Genomic DNA, 26,092 nt, shown 5'->3' with positions numbered 1-26,092 from the left:
CCATGACTCTGCTCACTCTGGGGTCCATGCCAATGGGCTGGCTCTGCTGGCGTTGGGGACCTGAGGGGACCCTGCAGACCACCTGTGCCTCCTCCCCACCGCTCTCTGCCTTAACAGGGCCCATCCCCGGGGTGTCAGGCCCATGCCCAGGGAACTCACCCCACAGGAGCAGTGCCACCTTCCAGGCCATCCCTGTGTCCCTGGCCATCCAGGCTGGCTGTCACTCGCTGCTGTGGCCACCACTCCCCTGGCTTTTCGGATGGAGAGGAAGAAAGAAATGTCACAGCTCGTCCCCACGCATAGGTGGCCTTTGGTGGGGGCAGGGTGGCCACAAGCTGGGGACAGGTTGTGGACAGGGTGGGGACAGGGTGGGGACAGGCTGGGGGGCACACGGTGGGACATGGGGTTCTCAGGAGTGGGGGACTCAGGCGTTTGGGGAGCCAGGGATGGGTGTCCAGGGGAATGGGAATCTCATGGATGGGGGGACTCAGGGATGGGAGTGCCAGGGGAATGTGGGATCCAAGGATTTGGGGTCATGGGATGGGGGTCCTAGGGATGAGGTGATCGAAAATGAGGAGTTACGTGGGAATTGGCAGCTTCTAGGAGAATCGAATTCCTGGAACGTGAAAGGGGATTAAAAAGGATGGAATTTGGGGAGAATATTCCTTGGGAATGGAGGTCCTGGGCCATGGAGCTCTTGGGGAGTGGCAGTCCTGGGACTCCCAGGGAGGGTGAACATAAAGAATGGGTGTCCCAATGCTGAGTTCCCAGTGGCATGAGGGTCCCAGGGATGGGCAGTGGCTGGGTGGGCCCATGGGCTGCAGCTCCTTCCCTGGGGGCATCAGTTTTTGGGGTGACACAGAGCCCAGCAGAGCCCAACCAAGGTGCTCAGAGTCTGGGGTGGTCAGCCCAGGCAGATTCTTAGGGCTCTGGTTCTGTGTCCCCCCTGCCCCCAGGGGCTTTTACTCCTATTCGTTTCCATTTCCTTCCTTTTTCCCTCAGTTTTGCATCTCTCAGTTCGTGGCTTAATGATCCTGGAGAGCAGGAAATGGATTGGGGTAACACTGGGGAAGGGGAAAAGGGGTTCTGGGGCTGCAGGATGAGATTTGGGGGCTGTGGGGGATTGGGTTGTCCAGCTGTGCAGCCCCAACACTCTCTCTTTCACGCAGCAAAAGGAAGATGCTGTTTGTGCTGGGGATGACTTCTGTTCTGGGGTCACCCAGGAGGGTCATGTCCTGTTCAGGGTGTTCCCTGTTCTGGAAGTGACACATCCTGGGGGGTCCAGTCCCGGGGGGGGGGGCACTTCCCAACCAGGAGTGTCCTGGCCAGGGGAATGGAAGATCTGGGTAAGTCAAGAGTTTTCCATTCTTGCTCGTCCCCTGCAGGGTCTGAGCCAGCAAGAGCAGCTGGGGAATGGAGCCTCAGGCAGGAAGGAGCTCCCCAACTCCTCCTCCTGGAAGCCACTGGCCATCCAAGTGTGGGGCCCAGCCACGGCCCAGCCCCACTGCACAGGGATGGGCATTGGCCAGCCCTGCTCTGGCCAGCCCCAGGGGGCAGCCAGCACCTGAGAGTCCCCCCTGCCCCCTTGGCTTGCATTGTGGCAGCTTTAGAGCTGCTGCAAAGGTGAGAATTGTGTGGGGGAAAAAGGCCTGCCTCTGGCTTGCTCAGACCTGCAAGAAGCACAGAAGCCAATGGCAGCCCAAGCAGTGGCTCTGGGAGGGCCTTTGATGGTTTGGAGAGCAGGGCTGGCTGGAAACCGCCCCTGCAGGGGCAGCTGTGAGGGAACCAGCCCGGAAATGCAGCAAGGGATCAGTTTGTCCCTCTCAGCAAGGGGCTGAGAGAGCCCCAGAAGTGCTGCAAATCCCACACCCATCTGCTCCACAACCTGACCAGGACTCTCCTCCTCCTTCCTGCCTTGCCATGGATGGACAGTGGCCAGATGCCGGCACCCACCAAAGCCTCTCTCTCGCTGCCCTCTGTCCCTGGACGAGGAGAGGAATTTCAACAAAGGGTTCCTGGGTTGAGACAAGGATCAGGAGAGATCACTCATCAAATCCTCTCATAGGCAAAACAGTATCGTAGTTCGAGATATGAATTGAAGTTTTGCTGACAAAATCAGAGCAGAATAAGGAGACGTCAAATAAACCCTTCAAACACCTTCCCCGTAGTAAAAATAACTATGTAGTCATTGGCTTTTGGTATTACACTAGCTTTTGCAAATTAGTTTGATATAATATAGTTTGTAATCAAAACTAATCAAAACTAATTTTGATACAGTCGAATTTGTCAGCCTTTTTATCCTAATCCCTGTGTCGATTATGTATTTTAGTGTGATAAATATATTAGTTTAGACCCCTGCAAAATATCAAAAGAGAGACTATGTACTGTGCATAAGAACATTATCTGTTGCAGAAGTCAATAATGCCTTTATTTGTGTAACTAACTGACAATGGTGAGAATAACTCTGATCATTTTGTGAAATAGCCCTAATGTTGATTTAATGCTCTGGTGGAGCATCATAGCTGTATGATAAGATAACATTGAAAAGAACCAAGTAAATAAACATCAAAAGAAAGAATGCAAAGAGAAATTTACCACTGACTCTTCCGTTACCAAGATCTGTCAAACCACAGAACAGGGGGCCTTGTGAAGAAATAAAATAAATTCATTTCATCGGCAGTATGGCATTGTAGTGGTTTCAGGTTCTCCAATTTCTGTATCTGCATCATGGCACCAATTTGAGTAGTGGTTTGAGTGCCCACTTGAATTATTTACTCTTTTTTCTGCTGAGAGATAAGACTACCAGAAAAGCAAAGCAGGCTCAAAACTGAAAAGGCCATAAAGACAGGTTTATTACCAAAACTACAAGAGAGAGAAAAAATTTGATAAGAACCAGAATAAAACCTTCAAAATGCTTCCTCTGATCCCCACAAACTCCTTTCTTTCTCTCTGAAAACATCCAGAGGCAGAACTTAGACTTTAGGTCAGTTACTACCTCTGAAATAGTCTTTCATCAGTTCTCTCTGAGAGAGAAGGCTCTTTTGGTCTGCCATGGAAACTTCCCCACAAGAAAGAACAGTTCTCTTGTGGCTTTTTAATTCTCACAAGAGCTCTCACCCGGGACTCTGCATTTGTGAAGTCCCTCCCGTATCACGCAGCCTTCCCACAGCTGCATAATGGGCCCTGTAACCTCACGGGGCACCATTTTAAAGATGAACATTTCAAAAGGAAAGGTTTTTTTCATCTCTAGGAACAGAGATCTTTTCTCTCTCTGCGGACAGGTCTTCATCTTCACCTCATCTCTCTCTCTCTCTCTGTTCAAGCCTCACACAAGATCACAACTACTTCAGTATTTACTTAGTTCACCACAAATGCCTTTGCTCAGGTCTACAATTTGAATACTCTCATCTCCCCACCCATGCCTTCCATCACTTAGAGGGATACTCTAGTAGATCCCAGTCCATTACCATGGCTTACAAAAGACTTTCAGCCTAAAGCCAAGGCATCTTCTCCTTCCCTTCCCAGCTAAGGTTCAACTGCTCCTCTGCTGACTTTGATATCTTCATATTGTCTCGCTACGTCTTTTCACTCAGTCCTTTCATCTCACTCAAGAGAGGATTAGTGCTTTGCAAGTTTCATCTGTGCAAAGAAAGAGTCACCATTGTCCCAGGTCTGCAGAGGGCACAACGGTTCTCCTGGGCAGTGGCCCAAGGTGGTAAATTCAGCACAGGCACGAACTTTGAGAAAACGAGTCAAGGGTCAAACCACGCAAAAGAATTCCCAGAACACATAAACTGGAAAGAATGTTTGAATATGTATAATCTCCTTGAATATGTATTTCACCAATACAATCAAAAGGTACATAAGAAGAATCGTTATAGATAACCGTGTGCCTCTGGCAGTTGCCAAGCACTCAGCAAGCTGTCTGCTGTCCCCTTTATCCCTTCTTAAACACTGAAAACTTGTAAAGAGTGAGATTTATTTCCCATACAGTTTTATCCAAAAGCTGCATTTTGGGTACAATAAGAGGGAAAATGGTCATGTGCTTGCCCATCACTGGGTGAGGGAATGAGGAGCCTCGTGGGGTGCTGAGAAGAGGAAGAAGGGACCCCTGAGGGCAATCGATGTCCTCCAGTGCTCCCAGTGCCCCCAGAGTCACAGCACATTCTCGTAGATGTCTCTGGGGTCCTGCTGTCCCTCGTAGGGTCCCAGCAGCTCCACGTTGGTCACTTGAGGATCCCGAGGTGGGGCAGGGTCAGGGGACACTTGTGGGAGCCCTGGAAGTGACACAGGTCGTGTGGACCTGGATGGGGGGTGACAGCCATGGGTGACGTGTCCCTGTCCCCCCCTGTACTCACCCCCTGCCTGCTCGGTGCCCACGATGTGGGGGTCAAGCATAACCCCCTTCTCTGGGGGAGTCCTGTGGGGATAAGGGGGGTTCAAGGGGTTTCTGGAGAGAGGAAAAGGGGAGTCCCGGGTGAAGCCCCCCACTCACCTGTCCTGGGGCTTCCTGGTTGCTGCAAGGGAAAGGGGAGGGGGTGACTGTGGGGACCCCGAGACCCCTGACCCTTTCTCTGGCCTTGGCAGATCCAACCACCCACAGGACCCACAAATCCCCACTGGACTCCTGATTCTCGCGAGACAATCCAAGCAGCCCTGAATCCCCCAGAACTTCTGCCCCACAACAGTGCCCCCAATGTGCCTGGTGTCCCAGACCCTCTGAGCCCCTGAACTCCAAGCCTGGCAGGGAGGGGCACTCCCTAAACAACCCCAGTACACCTGAAAGATCCCCCAACAACCCTGCATGGCCGTCCAAGCGTTCCCCAAACTCTCCAGGGCTCCTAGTGCCACCCCAATGTTCCTCAAAGCTCACCCAGGGATTCCCCTGGAACCCAACCAAGACCCTCCAAATTCCTCCCAAATCACCCAGGACCCCCAGTAAGGTCACTGGGCTCAGTTTCCCCCAGCTAAGGGGCCCTGTGGGCTGCCCTGGCTCTGCCCCCACTCAGGGGGCTTCCCGGCACTCCAGGACCCCCATCCCCTGCCATTGTCACCCACTCCAGTGGTGCCAGCAGTGACAGCCCCCGATGACAGCCAGGAGCAGCACAAGGAACAGGAGGGTCCTGCCCACATTCACAGCCACTGCTGGGAACAGAGGAGGACACATTAGGGTCATCCTGAATTCTGGGGGTCCTGAACACCCTGGGGACCCCCTGTGACCCCACCTGTGACCAAGGGTGAGCCAGGGGTCACCTCCAGGGCCAGCTCGGGGCTGACTGCCCGGAACACACGGTGCCCGTCCTGTCCCAGCTGGTTGGTGGCCACGCACTGGTAGGTGCCCGAATGTCCCACAGTGACGTTCCCAAGCTCCAGGATGGGACCCCGGTCCACCTCCTGCCCATTGTGCAGCCAGGTGAAGGTGACAGGGGCTGAGCCCACCTGCACCGAGCAGCGCAGGGTGATGAGGTCACCTGTGTGCACCTGGTGTGACAGGGGACTGGGGGTGATGGTGGCATTGGCCACAGGCGCTGTGTGGACATAGACAGGGCTGGCACCAGGCGAGGTGGGATGGGGGTGCCATGGGTGGGGTCACCCCCAGCCCAAGGGCCTCTCGCACCCACGACAGTGACATTCAGGGGGACACTCTCTGCCACGCTGTCCCCGTTCCTGACCCGGCAGTGATAGTGGCCTCTGTCATTGTCCCCAATGTTGTGCAGGTCCAGGTGGAGGCTGGAGACCAGCACTGCCCCTGAGCCCCCCCGGTGCCAGGTGAAGGACAGGGGACGTTTCCCTGCAGCCACCACGCAGCTCAGCACCAGGTGGTCCCCCAGTGCCACCTTTGCTACAGGTGGCCTTGCTGACAGGGACACCCTCGAGGGCTGGACCCCTGCAGGGAAGGGGCCACAGGTGGGATGGGGCAACCAGGAGGGGTGAAGGACAAGGGAGAAGAGGGAGGGGAGGCGAGGGCAGAGGACCCCAGTGAGCAGAAGTGGACCCTGGGAGGCAAATTGGGACACGGGGACAATGGAGAGACCCCATGGAAAGGTGGAGAGAGCCAGGCAGGGATTGGAGTCCACACGAGAGATTGAGGAGACTCAGGGAATGATGTGGGGTTTAGGGAGGGGTGGGTGGACCCAGGGATGGAAGGGAGACCAGAGGATGGAGCGGGAACATTGGAAAGGGTGAGGAATGCCAGGGAGGGATTGGGAGAGAGAGGGAGGGATGAGGGATCTGGAGAGGGGACTGGGCAGTCATGGGGGAAACCAAGAGGGACTTGGAAATTTGAGGTGACTCAGAGAGGGGTAAAGGACGCAGGCAGTGGTGGGGAAACCCTCGGAGGATGTTGGGGTTGCCTGTCCCCATCCCTCACTCACTGTGCACTGTCACTGTCACCAGCTCCGACTCTCTCCACTGTGGAATTGCAACCCCCACCCAGCCGCTGTAGCGGTAGCGACCACTGTGGTGCAGCTGCAGAGGGGACAGAGACAGCTCAGTCCAAACACGGGGCTCCCCCAGGTCCTTCTCCTCATGGTAGAAGCTCACACTGGTGAGTGATTTCTTCTTCCAGCTGCGGCAGTGCAGTGTCACCGTGTCCCCCTCCAGCAGTGCCCGCGCCGGCACCTGCAGCACCAACGGGGCTGTGGGACAGAGAGGTCCTGTCACAACAGGGGCGTGTGAAGGGTCCTGGTGGCCACGGGGGGCACCAGGGGCCACCCACTCCAAGGGAGGAGTCCCCCCACACTGGGATGCTCTGGGATGTCCCCGTGTGCAGGGGATGGGCTCTGGTCACACCAGCACCATGGTGGTGACCCATGGAGCAAAACCCACCAAGAGCCCTCGGGGCCCCACAGGTGCCATGCTGTGGACACCCAAACCCCCTCACCATTTAGGACTTTCACAGGGGGGCTGAGCCCAGCGCCTGGTCTGTCACATGCGTAGGTGCCACTCTCAGTGACAATGAGGTGATCGGAAGCCTCCTGCCACCACACCTGCCTGACCCTGTACCAGGTGGTGGCACTGGTGGTCCCCAAGCCCTGGCAGGTCAGTGTCACCTGGTCCCACAGCATGGCTGGTTTCCAGGGGGGCTGCACCAGGAGCTGGATGGTCCTGACAACATTCACAGCCACTGCTGGGAACAGAGGAGGACACATTAGGGTCATCCTGAATTCTGGGGGGCCTGAACACCCTGGGGACCCCCTGTGATCCCACCTGTGACCCAGGGTGAGCCAGGGGTCACCTCCACGGCCAGCTCAGAGTGCCCAGAACACACGGTGCCCGTCCTGTCCCAGCTGGTTGGTGGCCACGCACTGGTAGGTGCCCGAATGTCCCGCAGTGACGTTCCCAAGCTCCAGGATGGGACCCCGGTCCACCTCCTGCCCATTGTGCAGCCAGGTGAAGGTGACAGGGGCTGAGCCCACCTGCACCGAGCAGCGCAGGGTCACGGGGTCACCTGTGTGCACCTGGTGTGACAGGGGACCGGAGGTGATGGTGACATTGGCCACAGGCACTGTGAGGACACAGACAGGGCTGGCACCAGGCGAGGTGGGATGGGGGTGCCGTGGGTGTGGTCACCCCCAGCCCGATGGTCCCGCTCACCCAGGATGATGACATTCAGGGGGACACTCACAGCCATGCTGTCCCTGTTGCTGACCTGGTAGTGATAGTGGCCACTGTCATTGTCCGCAGCGTGCCGTAGCTCCAGGTGGGTGCCGGTGCCAAGCGCAGTCCCTAAGCCCCCCTGATTCCAGGCGATCTGTCCCTGCAGCCACCGTGCAGCTCAGCACCAGGCTGTCCCCCAGTGCCACCTGTCCCCCGGAGTGCTGTGCTGACAGGGACACCCCCAAAGGCAGGACCCTGGCAGGAGGGGGTGACACAAGTGGACAGTGAGAGACCCAGAGTGATGGTGGGGGGGTGTGCAGAGAGGGGCATGGGGACCAAAGTGAAGAAGAGGAGGCGCAGAGCTGAGCTGCAGCCTGGAGAGGAACCCCAAGGAGGATGGGGTTTTCAGGGAGGGGACACCTGGAGAGGGATAAGGGGGACACCAGGAAGGGTGTGGGGACACAGTGTAAGGATACTGGAATCTGGGGACTGTGGATGCAGATCAGAGAGGGGTGAGGTTTACTCAGTGATGGGCAAAAGGACTTAGTGAGGAATTCAGGAACACGGAGGGGGAGCTGAGGGATGGTGGTACGTGGAACAAGTTTATGGGAAAGATGGGGATACCCAGTAAGGGCTGGGAGATCTGGTGAGTGACCCAGGGAAAGATGCGTGACATGCAATACAGGTGAGGGGACCTGGGCGGTAATGGGGGTCTGCAGGCAGGGCTGGGAAATCTGGGGAGGCTCTGGGGGCTCCCCGTGCCCATCCCCGCACTCACTGCGCACCGTGATGCTGAGCCAGGTGCTGCTCTTCTGCACGGCTTCCCCCTCGCAACGCACCTGGCAGCTGTAATTCCCCGAGTGGGAGACCCCCATGGCAGGCACCAGGACCTGCAGGGACCCCTGCGGGCCCCCCACCAACTGCCCGTCCTGGTAGAAGAGGTGCAGGAGGGGGGCTCGGGGCCACAGGGGGTTGGGGGTGCTGAGGCAGCTGAGAGTCAGGGGGGACCCCTCGATGGGCTCAGGGGGACCCTCCAGCACCGGCACCGAGAAGAGCTCTGGGAAGAGAGGGGAGGGGGATTTGTGACCCCAAGTCCCTGGGGCGGGGCTGTGGGAGTGCTGAGGTGTGAGGTGTGGGGTGCTCACCGTGCACTGTCACTGTCACCGGCACCGACTCCAGCCACCCCCGTGATGCCCTGGAGTTCACCCAGCCCCCGCAGTGGTAGTGGCCGCTGTGGTTCAGCTGCAGAGGGGACAGGGACAGCTCGGTCCCACTGAGAGACTCTCTCACCTCCTCGTTCCCACGGTAGAATCTCACCCCAGTGACCAACATGTCCTGCCAGCCCCGGCAGTGCGGTATCACCGTGTCCCACTCCAGCAGTGGCCGTGCTGGCACCTGCAGCACCAACGGGGCTGTCGTACAAGGGGAGCCTGTAACACTTGGGCTGTCCTCTTTTCCCAAGGACCCCCCCATTTGGTCACACCCAGCGCACCATGGGTCCCCAATCCCACAAAGAGGGTCCCCCCACACTGGGATGCTCTGGGATTTCTCCGTGTGCAGGGGACGGGCTCTGGTCACACCAGGGGGTGACCCATGGAGCAGAGCCCATCCAGAGACCTCAGAGTCCGGCAGGTGCCACTCTGGGGACACCCAAACCCCCCTCACCATCTAAGGCTCTCACGGGGGGGCTGAGTCCACTGCCAGGTCTGTCACACATGTAGGTGCCACTCTTGGTTACAGTGACATCTTCGGGTCCCTGCTGCCCCCATCGCTGCCTGTCCCCGTACCAGGTGGTGGCACCAGCGGTGGCACCGGTGGTCCCCCAGCCCTGGCAGGTCAGTGTCACCCAGTCTAACAGCACTGCTGGTGTCCAGGGGGGCTCCACCAGGAGCTGGGTGGTCTGGGCGTCTGCGGGTGACAGGGGACACCAGCCTGCCAGGGCCACCATGGGGCTGGGGACAGCGGGACAGGGACATGGCATCCCCCGAGGACTCAGCAGCTAGGCCGAGGGTCTGGGCTGGAAGGGAGAAAGGACAGGGTTGGGTGGGGTGGTCTTGCAGGAAAAGCAGCACCCAGGGCTCAGGTTGTGACACTGTCCCCAAAGTTTCTCTTTCGGGACACCAGATTGGCACAAATCTTGCAGGCACTGGGACATCGTGGCCACTCCATGCTCAACCAGGACATGGGGACACTGCGGGCACCCCAGAAATGAGGACACCACAATCACCCTGTGCTGGCACAGGTCACGCCCACCAGCTCCAAGGCCTCTGTCCCCATGGCCAATCCTTATGGCACTTGTACCTTTGTCCCTATCCTCGCATCCCTGTGTCCCTGTCCCTGTCACCACAGCTGCAGCAGTCCCATGATGCTTCCCCAAATCCCTATCCCCCATTATTGTCCCCCCTCTCCTGTCCCCAGAGCTGCTCCACAACCCTGGTCTCACCTCCATGCCCTGGCTCTGCTGGCCTTGGGGACCTCAGGGGTCACCACAGCCCCCCTGTGTCCCCTCCCCACCGCTCTCTGCCTCACCAGGGCCTATCCCCGGGGTGTCAGGCCCGTCCCTGGGGCACTCACCCCACAGGAGCAGTGCCACCTTCCTGGCCATCCCCGTGCCCCCGCCATCCAGGCTGGCTGTCACTCCGTTCTGGGGCCACTTGTTCCCGGTGTGAAAACTCTCCAGCCAAAGTGGAAGGAAGCGAGGTCAGGTCTCGTTCCACGTGTTAGTGTCCCTTGCTGGGGGGGCAGTGTAGGGAGAGGATGGGGGCTGGGTGGGGATCTTCTGGTACATGGGGGTGATTGTGGGACAGGGTGGGGACAAGGTGTTACCAGAATTTGGAGGCTGAGGTGGCGTAGGGAGTCAAGCATAGTTGTCCTGGGGAATTAGGGGTACCAGGGATGGGCTGCCATGGAATGTGGGTCCCAAGGTTTGGGTGGACTCAGACTTGGGGGTGAGGGTCCCAGAACCACGTGGCCTCCAGGGGTTTGTGGTCAAGGGATGGAGGTCAAAGGATGGGGATGGCATCCTGTCCCTGTACAGGGGTGTCCCTGTTCTGGGGGTGACTCCTCCTGGGGGTGTCACATCCCAGCCGGTGGCGCCCTGTCCTGGGAGAAGGGCCGTGAGTGCCGTCACGGCCAAAATGGGCCTCGACTTCAGGAAATGAATTTATCATTCATCAGTTCAGAGCTGAAAAAGGAGAGGTGAAACACGTCTCAAAAACACCTTCGCCTCTCGGGAACGGATCCAGCGGGGTCTTCCCACGGGCTCACAGCCCGTTCGGCCATCCCCTCCTCAGCCAGGGGCTCCTGCAGGGCTGCAGGGGGGTCTCTGCTCACCGGGGACCCCCACGGGCTCCCCTCGTGCCTCTCCCTCCTCTCTGCAGGGCTGTTCCTCCCGCAGCCTCGGGCTCCTCTCGGCTCTCCCAGTTCCATCTCCACCATCCCTTGGATTTGCCCTTCCCAACATCGGGCGGCCCCGGCCCCTCCGAGCTCCCCCCGCCTGTTCCAGGGCGCCCCGCGGGTGCCCGGAGCCGCTGCTGCCGTTGCCGTGGCAACAGCCGATCCCGACACATCGCGACAGTGGCCTCGGACACGCTGCCACCGCCCGCTCGGGACACAGGGCCACCGTCGGTGCCCGCAGCCGCCACCCGCGACAGCGACCCGAGGGCAGGGCTCGGCTCCCGCAGCGCTGGGGGCTCCTCCGCGGGCTCCCAGGTCCCCCCCGCCTGATTTATTAAAATATGAATATCGCTCTAATATCAATATTCAACTGTGACGGACAAAAGACTCTCTAACAGTTAAAGTTAGAAAGTGTATGTTCATTGCGACGCCGGGCAGCGCGTAGGATAGCTCCCTAATACGCACTGCAAAGATCACAGGTCATTACAAAGCCTTTTATTTACAAAAATGTTGAATACACAAAATACAAATGCATATTCATACCCCTGTCACTTCCTCTTCTCCGCTCTGTGTGCTAATTGAAAACAAGGCAATTAAGCATGGGGAGTTTGTTCCCTGAAATGGGTCGGTGGTCCTTTTGTGAGGAGTGGTCACCAAAAGGAGGAAGTAAAACGAGTCTTCCTTGTAATAAACTTTCAACCTTTCTAATGCAGATGTGATTGATGGATGGTAGAACTCCCTGTTTCCTGTTTTCCAGGACTATTTCAGTGGGTTTCTGGAAACAGGAGGTCTGGTGTTGTATTGATTAGTTTCTGTGTTTGACAAGCAATGAGTTATTAAATCCAGGGTAGCTTATCTTAAATCCGGTTTGTTTTAACCATCCTCTAACTTTTAACTGATTTCAGCAATGCTTATCTATTCATTTCAGCTAAATCAGCAACAGCTATTGTTAACTGTAACCTTAGCTTTTCTCAAAGCTTCAAAATTAGTGTCTCATTCCGCCACTTCTTCTTTGAAATGAGCAAATTCTTTTACTCAGTATACAGCGTCTTCTTCATCTATCCAAGCTGTACGGCTGGTGTCTCTCAAGACCAAGCCATACGCCTTTGATAGTGATGTTAAAGCTGCCACTCATCGTAGCATCCTCCAATTCCAAACAAGTATTAAAACAGATAATACTAAACTTATGCTGACTAAAATAAGCAACACAATTATAGGGTGGACTAAGGCATTCAGCATACCAGTTGCTGTTGGTGACCACCCAAAAAGCACATCCCACCAATGATGAGACAAGTGTCCCTCAAGCCTTTTAAAAACCCCTTTGATGGTCTCAGTGTCATGATGTATTGTAATTAATGTTTTGTTCCCTCCATCTCTAATTTTTTTTTAAGATTTCTCTCAATTCGTGATGTTTCAACAATTGAGCAACTAAAGTCAAATTCATTCCTATGGGCACAGGCAGTATCTCTTGCACAGTGGCTAGGTTGGCCTTTATATATTGATGTGATATTACAGGTGCCCGATAGGAAAAATCACATCCTTTAATTCTAACAAAATTGCAAACACACAAATTGAATTGAGTCTCATCTATAATTTGGTTGTCTGTCCTTATGATGGGGCATGCAGTCCTAAGACAGACACAACCTTGTCCCGTATACACACGTGAAGTTGTCTGTTTGCCTGGATGCATTTCAAAGTGACAAATACTTTGGTCCGTATCCAAACAAGTGTCTTTGTCACCTTCTAATGTCCCTTCACATATGTATCCTAGTTGTCTCCTCACAGTACAGGGCTCTAGATTAACAGTTTGCCATTTTCTTTTAATTTCTCGTGCCCACATCCTGTGTTCAGAAGGGTACAGTACCGTTCCCTCATGGTTTAATCCTAAGGGGACTATTGCATGTATTAGGTCCACTGAGGCATTGTGTATAGTTAAAACAAAGGCTGTCACCATACTGGTCACAGGGTTATGGGTGAAATGGACCAACATCCACCAAGACTGAAGTTCCCTCTCCATATCAGAGGCATTGTCCCAAACAAGCTTGCGAATTTCAGCAGGGAATGTTCCCTCTCCACCTTCCCTGATAACTGCAGCAGCTACTGATTGCATCCACAGTTGTGCTTGAGTACACCCTAGAGCCAGCGAGATGTTTTCACTAGCTGTGCCTAGTGCAGTAATAATTACCTCATGATCTCGCTCCTCTGTATTTTCCCATTCTGGTAATATTTGGGTCAATTTCCAATGATTGTTACCCAGTGCTAGTAGAGAGGTTGCAAAGGTTGTTGTAATTTGACTAAATCGCTCTCTACTGAGGTTAATTTATTCATCAGCACTTCTGAATCTATTGTGTTCAGCACTCCCAGTCCTGTCCTTAGCAACCCAGTGAGATCCCTCTTACTCCTAAAATTAGGAGACGTACTTTTTTGGAGCCAAGTGGTCTAGTCCATAAAGGAGTTCCTGAGAAATGGGGCACATTCTGGCTGAACGTGAGAAGCATTTACCTGTACTCCCATTTCTACTCGTTTCAAAGACCACTTTGGGTTAACTATCAGCTTCTGAACTCCAGTCTTCTTAATAGCATATGGCCCAATTCCGGTAACAACAGGAGTTATTTGTTCCTCTGCTTCTGGAATAGCTGGCATCTGGGTGATCACAGCCTTTCTTGGCACTGGTGGAGTAATCTTAGTCTGGTCCTTATGGAGCTCAGTACATACCTGGGTGATGTTAAAGTCAATATCATACCCTCTTATCGCACACACCTCTATTTTGAGTCTAAACTGAGGACATTTACTCAAGCATTTGTCACAGCATTCAGGACTAATCCGGATGGGTCTCATGGGTGGGTGGTAAGCCTCATGGAATCCATCCTGTATGAATGCATACTTACATCTCTAAACATTTCTTCCTTCCCACAAGCTTGCATTCGTGACTTTTAGCATCTTGTTTAAAGCCTTACGAGAGTAAGGGTCATAAGCTCTTCCTTGGCACTGGTATATCCCAGTCACATTATACCTACATGGTATTGTGTTAACTCTTGTTATGGCTAAGGTAATTACTACAATAGTTATAACTTTCCACATCATGTCCATAATAATTATTAGTCTATTTATTTGTGGTCCCAAGTGAGCTTCAGCTTCAGTTTGTTATCCCCTGGTTTGATCTTCCAAATTCCCTCTGGGGCTTTCTTCACTCGGGAGTGATGGATCTAGGCCTTCTGTTCTTTGATCTTGATTGCAGTGAAGGTAGTGAGGAGTACCTGGGATGGTCCTTCCCACTGCGGTTCCAAGGTCTTTTCTGCAAATGACTTAATGTACACATAATCCCCAGGTTGTACATCATGTACTGGCCCATCTAATTCCCTGTTTTGAGCTCCAGCCACATATCTCTCAATTTCTCTGAGCTGTTTATTTAGGGCCACCATATATCTATGTAGGGTTTCTTCCCCTACTTGTATGGGTGTTGTCCCCTCTTGAACTGCATATGGCCTCCCATACAATATTTCAAAAGGGCTTAGTTTCTCTTTTGCCCTTGGTTTTGTCCAAATGTGCAATAATGCCAATGGGAGAGCCTGGGGCCAGGGCAAATTTGCTTCTTGCTCCAATCTTACAATTTGTTGTTTAATCAAATGGTTCATTTTCTCTACTTGCCCACTAGATTGAGGGTGGTATGGGGTATGCAATTCCCAGTCTATTCCCAGGTGGTGACTTATTTGCTGAACAATTTTTGAAATAAAGTGTGACCCCCTATCTGAGGATATGGTGGCTGGAACTCCAAATCGCAGTATTATTTCTTGCAACAGTGTTTTGGTCACTTCTCGGGCCTTAGCTGTCCTGGCAGGAAAGGCTTCTGGCCATCCTGAAAAGGTATCAGTTAGCACCAATAGGTAACAATACCCTCCCTTCCTGGGCAGTTCTGTAAAATCAATTTGCCATTGTTGCCCAGGTCCACAACCTTTCCCAATTTGTCCCACTTTAGGCTTTGGGGTGTTTTTAGGGTTAGTTCGGAGGCAAAGGCTACACTGATGAGTTACTTGTATCAGTGTGCCCTGCAATTTCCTAGCCATAATTCTTTCTTTCAAATGGTTATACAGAGCATCTATTCCCCAGCATGTTTTCTCATGTTCCCTCTGTACTAATGACCACAACAAATAAGAGGGTGCTACAAGTTTCCCTTCTTCTGTTACAGCTAATCCCTCCTGGTTATAACTTGCCTTTTCTACCTTAATAAGTTTCTTATCCTTTTTATTGTATATTGGCTTACCCTCAATAGAAATTTTTCCATCTGGAATCAATGCTGCCTCAATTGTCTCATCAGGTATCTCACCTTTTGATGCTTCTTTTGCCTCCCTATCCGCCAGCATATTCCCTTCCTCCAATTCAGAGCTCACTTTTTGATGTGCTTTAATGTGCATGATGGCTACCTTTTCAGGTAATTATACTGCTTCCAATAGTCTCAGTATTTCTTGGGCATGATTAATATTCTTCCCTTGTGAGTTCAACAGTCCTCTTTCCTTCCAAATGGCTCCATGTGCATGAACTACTCCAAATCCATATCTGGAATCTGTAGAGATATTAATTTCTTTTCCTTTCGCCAGCTCTAGGGCTCGAATTGAGGCGATTATTTCAGCCTTCTGCGCAGAGGTATTTGTTGGTAATGGTCCAGACTCTATTACTGCTCTGCTTGTGGTGACTGCATACCCAGCATGCCTCTTTACACTGATGACATAACTGCTCCCATCAGTAAACCAGGTCTCGGCATTCTCAAGCGGGGTATCCTTCAGACCCGGGCGACTGGAGAAGGTGGCTTTGATGGTCTCCAGGCAATCATGGATCACTGGTTCTCCCATATTCCCGCTGAGGAAGGAAGCTGGGTTCACAGTGTTAGTCACCACAATCTCAACATCATCTTGTTCTACCAGTATAGCTTGGTACTTCAGGAATCTCTGTGGGGAGAGTCAATGCTCCTCTTTCGCTTCCAGGACTGCAGACACTGTGTGGGACACTAGTACAGTCATCTTCTGGCCCAGGGTGAACTTGCGTGCCTCTTGGATATTCACTCCTACTGCTGCAAAGTCTCTGAGACACCCTGGCCACTCTTTAGCTGCTGTATCCAGCTGTTTGGAGTGGTAGGCAACTGCCCTTCAATACGGGCCCAGATTTTGTGCTAGTATTCTTAAAGCAATTCCTTGCTTCTCGTGAGAAAACAAAAAGAACGGCTTACCCATGTCTGGAAGTCCCAAGACTGGTGCTGACATGAGGGCCTTCTTTAGCTGGTCAAAGACTCGAGTTGTTTCTTTTGTCCACTGAAGATCTCTGTTCCTTTCCGTGATCAAGACATACAGAAGTTTGACAAGCAATCCATAATTATAAATCCACAGTCTGTACCACCCTGTCATGCCTAGAAAGGTTCTCAGTTCTTTCACTGTCTGAGGCTTTGGGGTCTGGCATATTGCCTCCTTGCGATCTTGTCCCAAGGTTCTTTGTCCAGCACTTCCTTCATAGCCCAGGTAAATAACTGTCTGCTTTACCATCTGAGCCTTCTTTTGAGATACTCAATATCCTTGCATGCCCAGAAAGTTTAGGAGGCTTACCATCCAGTCCACACATGTTTCCTGAGTCTGGGTGGCTATTAAGAGGTCATCCACATACTGGAGGAGCCGTCCTTCTCCTGGAGGAGGTTCCCAGGACTCCAAATCCTTTGCAAGCTGCTCCCCAAATACAGTGGGCGGGTTCTTATACCCCTGCGGTAATACGCACCATGTGAGCTGAGTTTTACGTCCAGATCTAGGGCTTTCCCATTCAAATGCAAATATTTTCTGGCTGGCTTCATGGAGAGGTAGGCAAAAGAAAGCATCCTTTGAATCTGAAACGGTAAATCAGGTTAATTCAGGTGTTAAATGGGTTAACAGGGTGTAAGGATTGGCAACTACTGGGTACAAGTCCTCAGTTACTTTGTTAACATCTCTTAAATCTTGTACCAACCTATATGACCCATCAGGCTTCTTCACTGGCAAAATAGGAGTGTTGAAATCAGACTGACACTCCCTCAGTAGTCCTATCTTCAAAAAGTTTTCAATAATTGGACTAATCCCCTCTCTATCTTCTTTCTTTAGGGGGTATTGTTTAACCCTTACTGGCTGTCCTCCTTCTTTAAGTTTTATCTGCACTGGTAGTGCATTCTTTGCCCTTCCTGGTATATCAGAAGCCCACACTCCAGGAAATACCTGATCTATTATTTTCCTGAAATTTTCCTCTTCATTTGCAACTTCAATTTCTTTGGTTATCATCATTAAACTTAACAGTTCTACATATTGTTGATCTTTTACCTCCAAAATAATGTCCCCATTCTTAAATGTTATTTTTGCTTCCAGCTGCTCTAGCAGGTCTCTGCCCAAAAGTGCAGATGGAGCTTTAGGCATGTATAAAAATCAGTGGATTCCCCACTGTTTACCCAATTTATACTTCAGTGGTTTTCAAAAATAAGTTCTTCCAGATTGGCCAGTCGCCCCTTTTACCATAACATAGTCATTGGTTACAGGTACTAGGGCCTTGTTCAGCACTGAAAATGTTGCCCCTGTGTCTATCAAAAATTTCACCTTTGTTTCTTTGTTCCCCAGTTTGACTATAACCAGAGGGTCCTCTAGGGTAGGGCCCTCCGGTCCCCCTCAGTCCTCTTTTACATGAGCAATCACTTTCTCCCCTTTCCGACCACCTTTTCTATGTTCATCAACCTTTTTTAGTTCTGGACACTGGTTTTTCCAGTGACCAAATCTTTTGCAAAATGCACATTGATCTTTTCCTAGTCAGGGTGGTCCCTGTTTCGGTGGACCTTGCCCACATTTTCCTTTTTCTCCCTCTTTTACTACTGCTACTAATTTCTTCATCCCTTGTTTATATCCTTCTTCCAGATTACTAAAAACTCTCCAGGCCTCGTCCAGTAAAGCTTCTAAATTCTGGCTGTTTGGACCCCGGATCTTCTGGAGTTTCTGCCTGATGTCTCCTGTAGACTGTCCTAAAAATAAATTTATTAATTGCTGCGTCCTTTCATCAGATCCAGGATCCAGGGTGGTGTGTCGGCGCATTGTGTCTCACAGGTGATCTAGTAATTCAGAAAGTGTTTGAGAAGGGCCCTGTTTGATAGTATATAAGGCTGACCAGTTTATGGTTTTGGGGATTACTCTTTCCAGCCCTTTTACTATCAATTCCTGGTATCTCTTTAACTGTCCCAACCCCTCATCTTCATTAGGATCCCATTTTCAGTTTTGGAGGGGAAATATATCCTTAACATCCTCCTGTGTTGTTCTACAATCATCCTCGGCCAAATCCTTAGCTACTTTCAAAACTAATTGCTTCTCAGTTTCTGTTAGGGCATCAAGCAGCAGTTGGAGGTCTGCCCAATCAGGTAAATGCTGCTTAATCATAAACTTCATTTTCTTAGCAACTCCTATTGGATCACTTCGATAGCCCTTAGCACTCTTTTCCCAAATTTCTAAATCAATCAAGGAAAAGGGAACCTTAATCAGTTTTGTTTCTCCATCAGAGGTCATTGCTTGCCTTAGAGGTGCTTGTATGACCTCTCTGGTTTGTTTTCGGGTCCTTAATGCTATGGGTCCTTGTGGGGGAAGTTTGGGAGCTGGTGGGGGAGGTTCAGGTTCATCCCACTCACTGTCACTGCTAGGCAGTGGTGGATAAAATTTGGATGGTTCCCTGGGTTCAGGAGTGGATGGAGAAACCCCTACCTCAGCTGCTGTCCTTCCAAAGGAAGATGAAGCTAGAGATGAAACAGGGGAGGTTGGAGTTAATGACGGTTCTGAATCTGCATCCCCCACCACCCTCCTCCTTTTCTGACTTTTAGGGAGTGGTTCAAGTGTGTCTTCTGTCTCCCGTTCCAATGCCTCTGCTTGGTATACCTTGTCAGGATGTGTGCACCTCTGATTTATTGAGCAGGTGCTACAACACCGTTTGGGCTTTCCCTTAGTAACTTTATGGTCCTTTTCAGGGCCAATACTAAAGGATCAGATCGTGGCCTCATTCCACAATCCCTTTGCCACTCAGGGTGTTCCCTAAGAGTAAAAAACATACCAGCATAAGCCACTTCCTGCCACTTTGGTTTACGGCGTAGGAAGAGCATTAGCTGCAATAGTCTCATAGTGCAGTGTACCATTTGCTGGCCACTTCACCCCCTCTTCCAGCCTATACAGTGGCCACCACTGTGTACAAAACTTAACAAGGTCCCTTTTGGTTTCTGTACCCCCATAGCCCACCAATTCTTTCCAGTGTGTTAAAATACATCCCAGAGGACTGCCTTTAGGAATCTCTTGACTTTCACTTGCTCCCATCCTTAATATCCCTCTGGTATAAAGATATACTGGGCACTCTTCACCCTAAAGATTTCCACTGGCTTCCTTATATCTCCTGCTCCTGGGCATATACTTTTACTGAGGAATGAAGCAGGGTTTACACGCATGCACACACACACACCATGGGAAGGGAAAAGCTCCTTTTAATTTTAATCTAAAAGGAAACAACACAACACAGTCAAACAAACTGACAACACACAGACTTGTCCCCCTTCCTTGCTTAAATTGCTGATTACAAATCGCGATTGAACCAAATCTACTGTTATACCTTGCACTGGCTATAGTGCAGCTAAAATGCACTCAAAAATTGCAAGCAGTTTTACACATACTGCAGCAAGCATACAGTTAAAACTTAACGCGATTCCTGTCGAGCTGTAATTAGAGTATAGATGGGGCTCTTGCAGAATACCAACCAATATCTGGCTTTGGCCAGATGTTAACAATCCTAAACATGCACAATCAACCAAAAAATTTTAACAAAGTCTCGCCGTAAGCCAAAGGGCTCACACGGAGGCACAGCACAAATCCCTCTGCAAGAAGGAAGCGGGGGGAGGGGTGATTCCGGCCCCACACCGTCCTGCACACTTCTGAGACCAGTGTGATAAATGCCAATCACTCGCTTTTTGAAATTTATGAAAATTTAATAAAGAATAAAAATTGGTTACAAAAATTTTAATACAATAATAAAAGTTTAAAAAGTTTTCAGAGACAGGACAAATAATGAGACAATAAAAGCAAAGAAGGTAGCTCGGGCCACCCAAGACCCCCCCCCCTTCCAGACAAAGGCTAGAGGGAGAAGGGCTCAGAACAAAGAGAAGTCTTTTTTTTTTAAGCTTTCAGTTGATGACTATTCATATCTTACGTAAAACGAGTAATTTTCAGCTGTTTCTTGTCACAAAAGCTTTCTGTTAATTAAAAGAATGCATGAGAGAATACGTCCTTGAGAAAGTTAGGTTTTGTGGATAAGAGGCTATAAATTCTTCTTCACTAGAAGGTTTAGGGGCCTCTGTGAATGTTATCTCTGTGCTGAGGAATTTTTCTTCTTGAGAAAAAAATATAACACACATACACAGCTTCTATTGTACTATGACATTGTTAATTACAAAACTACATTCACTACATTATTCTAATGTTAACGTAGTATAACTTTTCTATCTATCAGATTACATATAGTAAATATCTGCGTAGAGCCACACATACAATATGCCTTTTTCACAGCCAGGAATCACCAGTTCCTAGTTAAAATACTACACCACACACACTGGCAATCTCAAAGCCTCACAAGCAATCAAGTATGTTCCTTCACAGTAAAGACAAGTCCCCACAAACAAAACTTTTTGGGGTCGAGAGGGGCTGGTAGAACACAGTGAGAGACTACAAAACCTGGATCCTTCTGCCGATTACCAGGGTGATACCGGGCGTAATTTCAAACTTTTCACACTACTCATTCCTTCACACAAAACAAACAGCTTATTTACTCACAACTGTCTTCTCTACTTAACAACACACTGGTTAAAATATCATTGCTAGCCACACAAACAAAACTCACACACAGTCCTTCCCCGTGGCACACATTCCAGGAACTGTATAAGCACTACTTTCGCAAACACCAACGCAGATATCCCTCCGCTGATCAGGCGGGGGTTTTAAAATTCTTTTACGACTTTAAACATACACCACTCCTCCAAAATACGTACAGCACACTACCAGCACGCCCCAAAACCACACAAATCAAAATACAAATCCTCACAAACCATCACACGTATGGCACACCAGTAATTTCCACAGTGTAAGCACGCAAACTTACAAAACAAAGATCTGCTTACACTACACGCACATCCAGCGCGCACGGGCTGCAATTGCGATCTCCTGCAACCCACAGAGTCTCCTGCAACCCTCTCGTCCCAAAACTCGTGGCTGACACCCACACGCAGCTCACCAAGCCGCTTCTCAGCCACAAACCAAGCCAAATGGAGTCACTACTGCTCCCAGAACGCAGCAAAACTGTCTGTCCTGCTGCCGCTGCCCCACGTCCGGACACAGGCTACAAACTCCTGGTGCTGCTGCCAGCACCACCTGAAACACAAACCACAAATACCAGAGTCCGCGGAGCTTACAAAACCCAATCAGGCCTCTGCTTTGCATAAGACGTCTCTTATGACTTACAAACTGCCTCTATTCAAAGGTACCCGTTTCCAATATTTATTAAACATACCTTTTTGTCTGTAGTTTTGACAGGTCCTGGTCTTTCCCCAGGGTGTCAGCAGGGCCGTGGGAGCCCTCTTCCCAGAAAATCCTGGGTAGGCGCCCAGAGGGATCCCAGACCTCAATAGCCCCTCGGCCAGAGAGAGCAGTCGTGCCACAGCTGCCAGATGATTTATTAAAATATGAATATTGATCTAATATCAATATTCAACTGTGACGGACAAAAGACTCTCTAACAGTTAAAGTTAGAAAGTGTATGTTTGTTGTAACGCCAGGCAGCGCGTGGGATAGCTCCCTAATGCGCACTGCAAAGATCACAGGTCATTACAAAGCCTTTTATTTACAAAAATGTTGAATATACAAAGTACAAATGCATAGTCATACCCCTGTCACTTTTTCTTCTCCGCTCTGTGTGCTAATTGACACAAAAGCTATTAAACACGTAGTTTGTTCCCTGAAATGGGTCGGTGGTCCTTTTGTGAGGAGTGGTCACCAAAAGGAGGAAGTAAAACGAGTCTTCCTTGTAATAAACTTTCAACCTTTCTAATGCAGATGTGATTGATGGATAGTAGAACTCTCTGTTTCTTGTTTTCCAGGACTATTTCAGTGGGTTTCTGGAAACAGGAGGTCTGGTGTTGTATTGATTAGTTTCTCTGTTTGACAAGAAATGAGTTATTAAATCCAGGGTAGCTTATCTTAAATCTGCTTTCTTTTAACTATCTTCTAACTTTTAACTGATTTCAGCAATGCTTATCTATTCATTTCAGCTAAATCAGCAACACCTATTGCTAACTGTAACCTCAGCTTTCCTCAAAGCTTCAAAATTAGTGTCTCAGGGTAGGGTGGCCACAAGCTGGGGACGGGCGGTGGACAGGCTGGGCACAAGCTGGGTGGTGCACGGTGGGACACGGCGTTCTCAGGAGTGGGGGCTCAGGGGTTTGGGGAGCCAGGGATGGGTGTCCAGGGGAATGGGGATCCAAGGGATGGGGGACTCAGGGATGTGAGTGCCAGGGGAACGCGGGATCCAAGGATATGGGGTCATGGGTTGGCGGTCCTGGGGATGAGGTGAGGGGGAATGGGGGCTTACATGGGAATTGGCAGCTCCTAGGAGATTCAAGATCCTGGAACTTGAAAGGGATTATAGGTGATGGAATTTGGGGAGAATATTCCTTAGGAATGGGGGTCCTGGGCCATGGAGCTCTTGGGGAGGGGCAGTCCTTGGATGGGGCTCCCAGGGAGGGGGAACATAAAGAATGGGGGTCCCAATGCTGAGTTCCCAGGGGCATGAGGGTCCCAGGGATGGGCAGTGGCTGGGTGGGCCGGTGGGCTGCAGCTCCTTCCCTGGGTGCCTCAGATTTTGGGGTGTCCCACAGCCCACCCAAGGTGCTCGTGGTCTGGGGGCATCACCACAGGCAGATTCTGAGGGGTTCTGGGTCTGTGTCCCTCTCCTGCCCCTCAGGGGCTTTTCCCTCTCTTCTTTTCCACTTCCTTCCTTTTTCCCTCAGTTTCGCATCTCTCATTTTGTGGCTTGATGATCCTGGGGAGCTCCTGAGCAGGGAACAAGTTAGGGGAACACTGGGGAAAGGGAAAAGGGGATCTGGGGCTGCAGGAGAAGATTTAGGGGCAGTGGGGGATGGGGGTGTCTGGCTGTGTGCCCCAACACTTTCACTTTCTCTCTACAACAGCAGAAGGAAGAGGTCATTTCTGCTTTGGTCACACGCGGGAGGGAGGGTTCTGTCCTGGGGGAGCACATCCAGAGGGGTCCAGTCCTGAGGGGATCCTGTCCCAAGGGGCGGGACACATGGTGGTCAAGGGGGTCCTGTCCTGGGGAATGGCAGAACTGGGAGGGTTCCAAACTTTTCCATTCTTGCTCGTTCCCTGCAGGGTCTGAGCCAGCAAGAGCAGCTGGGGAATGGAGCCCCAGGCAGGAAGGAGCTCCCCAACTCCTCCTCCTGGAAGCCACTGGCCATCCAAGTGTGGGGCCCAGCCACGGCCCAGCCCCACTGCACAGGGATGGGCATTGGCCAGCCCTGCTCTGGCCAGCTCCAGGGGGCAGCCAGCACCTGAGAGTCCCCCCTGCCCCTTTGGCTTGGATTGTGGCAGCTTTAGAGCTGCTGCAGAGGTGAGAATTGTGTGGGGGAAAAAGGCCTGCCTGTGGCTTGCTCAGCCCTGCAAGAAGCACAAAAACCAATGGCAGCCCAAGCAGTGGCTCTGGGAGGGCCTTTGATGGTTTGCAGAGCAGGGCTGGCTGGAAACCGCCCCTGCAGGGGCAGCTGTGAGGGAACCAGGCCGGAAATGCAGCAAGGGATCAGTTTGTCCCTCTCAGCAAGGGGCTGAGAGAGCCCCAGAAGTGCTGCAAATCCCACACCCATCTGCTCCACAACCTGACCAGGACCCTCCTTCTTGAACAAAACCTGCAGCCCTTTGGAACCTCCTAGGAAGAATGTTTGGGTTCTGCACAGGGATACCATAAGAGAGGGAAAAGTGTGGCAATATTGAGCAGGGGCTCCACCCGTGGGTCTGGAGAGCAGGGAGTGCCCAGGCAGGGGAATTCAGGCCAGGGTGGAGTGCATTTCCCAGGGAAGCACAACCTGAGGGACACACGGGCATTTCCAAGGATCCCTGTGCACTGTTCCAAGGATGGACTGAGCTTCTCCCCTTTGGCGAGCAGAACCCATAGGAAGTAAATCAAGTTTCAGGGTGGGAATGAGAGAAATGGGAAGAGTTCCTAAATGTGGCCCAGCCAAAGCCTTCCCCATGGGCTGGGTTGAGCCCAGCAGGCAGGGAACAATGCCATGGACCTGCTGGACACTCAGGAGATTCCACACTCGGTGTCAGCCCCAAGCAAACACTGCTGTGGGATGAACCAATAGGCTCCCAGAGCGGAAGCAAAAAGTTTCATTTCTCTGTGATTTGTTTGTGTTTTGCTGTGAGTGCTTGGTTTGAAGAACAACGATTAAAAGAATTTTATCATCCATAAAATTTAATGCACTGTCAGTTTGATTTTTGCTGAGTTAATTTTCATAGGAAAAAAAATGGGAAAAAATGTTTGCCTTTATTTCATGAGTGTAAAATTTTGTCTCAGCCAATTGAGCATCAGGGAAACCAAGCAAATTTTGCCTGGCATTTACCATCTTCAGAAAAAGGTTATTTCAGGTGCCCGCTTAAGTTTGGGCACCCCAGAGGTCACAGGGCACCTCTGTGGACAGCAAGAATGCTCAGTCCACTCCCAGGACAGAGGTGGCCAGGATGTGCCATCTCTGGGACAGAAATCCCCAAGGACGTGCCACCCCCAGAACCAGGACCCCCCTGGGACAAGACCCTGGCACAAGACCCAGGCATCCCCACACCACAGGAGCTCTTTTCCCTGCAGGCAGGGCCCCTCTGGCTGTGCCCCCCCAGGACAGAACCCATGTCCTTGGCTCAGCATGAACGGCCTCTTCCTTCTGCTGCAGGAAAGAGAAAGTGAAAATTTTTCATCCCCCACAGGCCCCAGCCACTTCCTGCACCCCTCAGCCCCCTTTTCCCCTTCCTGGGATTTCCTCACTTGTTACCTGCTCAGGTGTTCCCTGGGATGGCTGAGCTGGGAAAAGGGGGAGCACAGGAAAAAGCCCAGAGCTGTGTGGGGCACAGACCCAGAGCCTCAAACCTGGGGTGCCCCCCTGGCCATCAGCACACTGTGGGGGCTGTGCTGGGCTCTGGGTCACCCCAAAATCTGAGGCACTCAGGGAAGGGACTGGGACCCCTGTGCCCACCCAGCCACCGCCCATCCCTGGGACCCCCATTCCCCTGGGATCCCAACCATGGCACCCCCATTCCCTTGGTCTCTCCTCCCTGGGACCCCCATCCCATCACTCCCATTGCACAGGACCACCATGGCCTTGATCCAATCTCATGGGCTGCTTCTCCCCCCAGAACCCCTCTTCCCAAGGGTCCCCTTTTTCCTCCTGCACCCCAAACCCTGGAACCTGCATCCAATGACCCAAAATCTGTGGGGACCATGTTCCCACAGTAGCCCCATCCCTGAATCTCCCCAGGCATGGAGACCCCGATTTCCCTGGATCCCCATTCTCTTTGGTTCCCCAGGACCCCCGAGCCACCCCACTCTTAAGAACACCATCCCCCAGTGAGTCCCCAGACTGTCCCCTAATGTCCCAAGCTTGTCCCCTCCTGTGTCTCCACCTTTCCCCACCCTGCCCCCACCAAGGGCCACCTACTCGTGGGGACAAGCTGTGACCTTTCTTCCTTCCTCTCCATCCGAAGAGCCGCCACGGAGGGGAGCGGTGGCCACAGCAGCGAGTGACAGCCAGCCTGGATGGCCGGGGACACGGGGATGGCCGTGAAGGTGGCACTGCTCTTGTGGGGTGAGTGCCCCGGGCACGGGCCTGGCACCCCGGGGATGGGCCCTGTTAAGGCAGAGAGCAGTGGGGAGGGGGCACAGGGGGGCTGCGAAGTCCTCTGAGCTCCCCAAGGCCAGCAGAGCCAGTGCATGGGCATGGACCCTTCAGTGTGTCCAGGATTGTGGGATGGCT

The 26,092-nt window shown here is 51.8% G+C and overlaps 1 protein-coding gene across 1 annotated transcript; it reads right to left on the bottom strand.

The window, feature by feature from the left end:
- Positions 1–3,830: 3,830 nt before the first annotated feature.
- LOC134562774 (low affinity immunoglobulin gamma Fc region receptor III-like) lies at positions 3,831–21,730 on the bottom strand (the record flags this gene model as incomplete). Its single annotated transcript, XM_063420277.1, has 6 exons — positions 3,831–4,277; positions 4,359–4,420; positions 4,496–4,517; positions 5,059–5,145; positions 6,375–6,638; positions 21,571–21,730. Coding segments are annotated over 6 exons (717 nt in total), but the record flags the coding sequence as incomplete, so codon positions are not given.
- Between the last annotated feature and the right edge of the window lie 4,362 nt (positions 21,731–26,092).

This window comes from Prinia subflava, chromosome 31 (assembly GCF_021018805.1).
Source record: "Prinia subflava isolate CZ2003 ecotype Zambia chromosome 31, Cam_Psub_1.2, whole genome shotgun sequence".
Classification (NCBI taxonomy): domain Eukaryota; kingdom Metazoa; phylum Chordata; class Aves; order Passeriformes; family Cisticolidae; genus Prinia; species Prinia subflava.
This window is presented reverse-complemented; position numbering and strand designations above follow the sequence as displayed.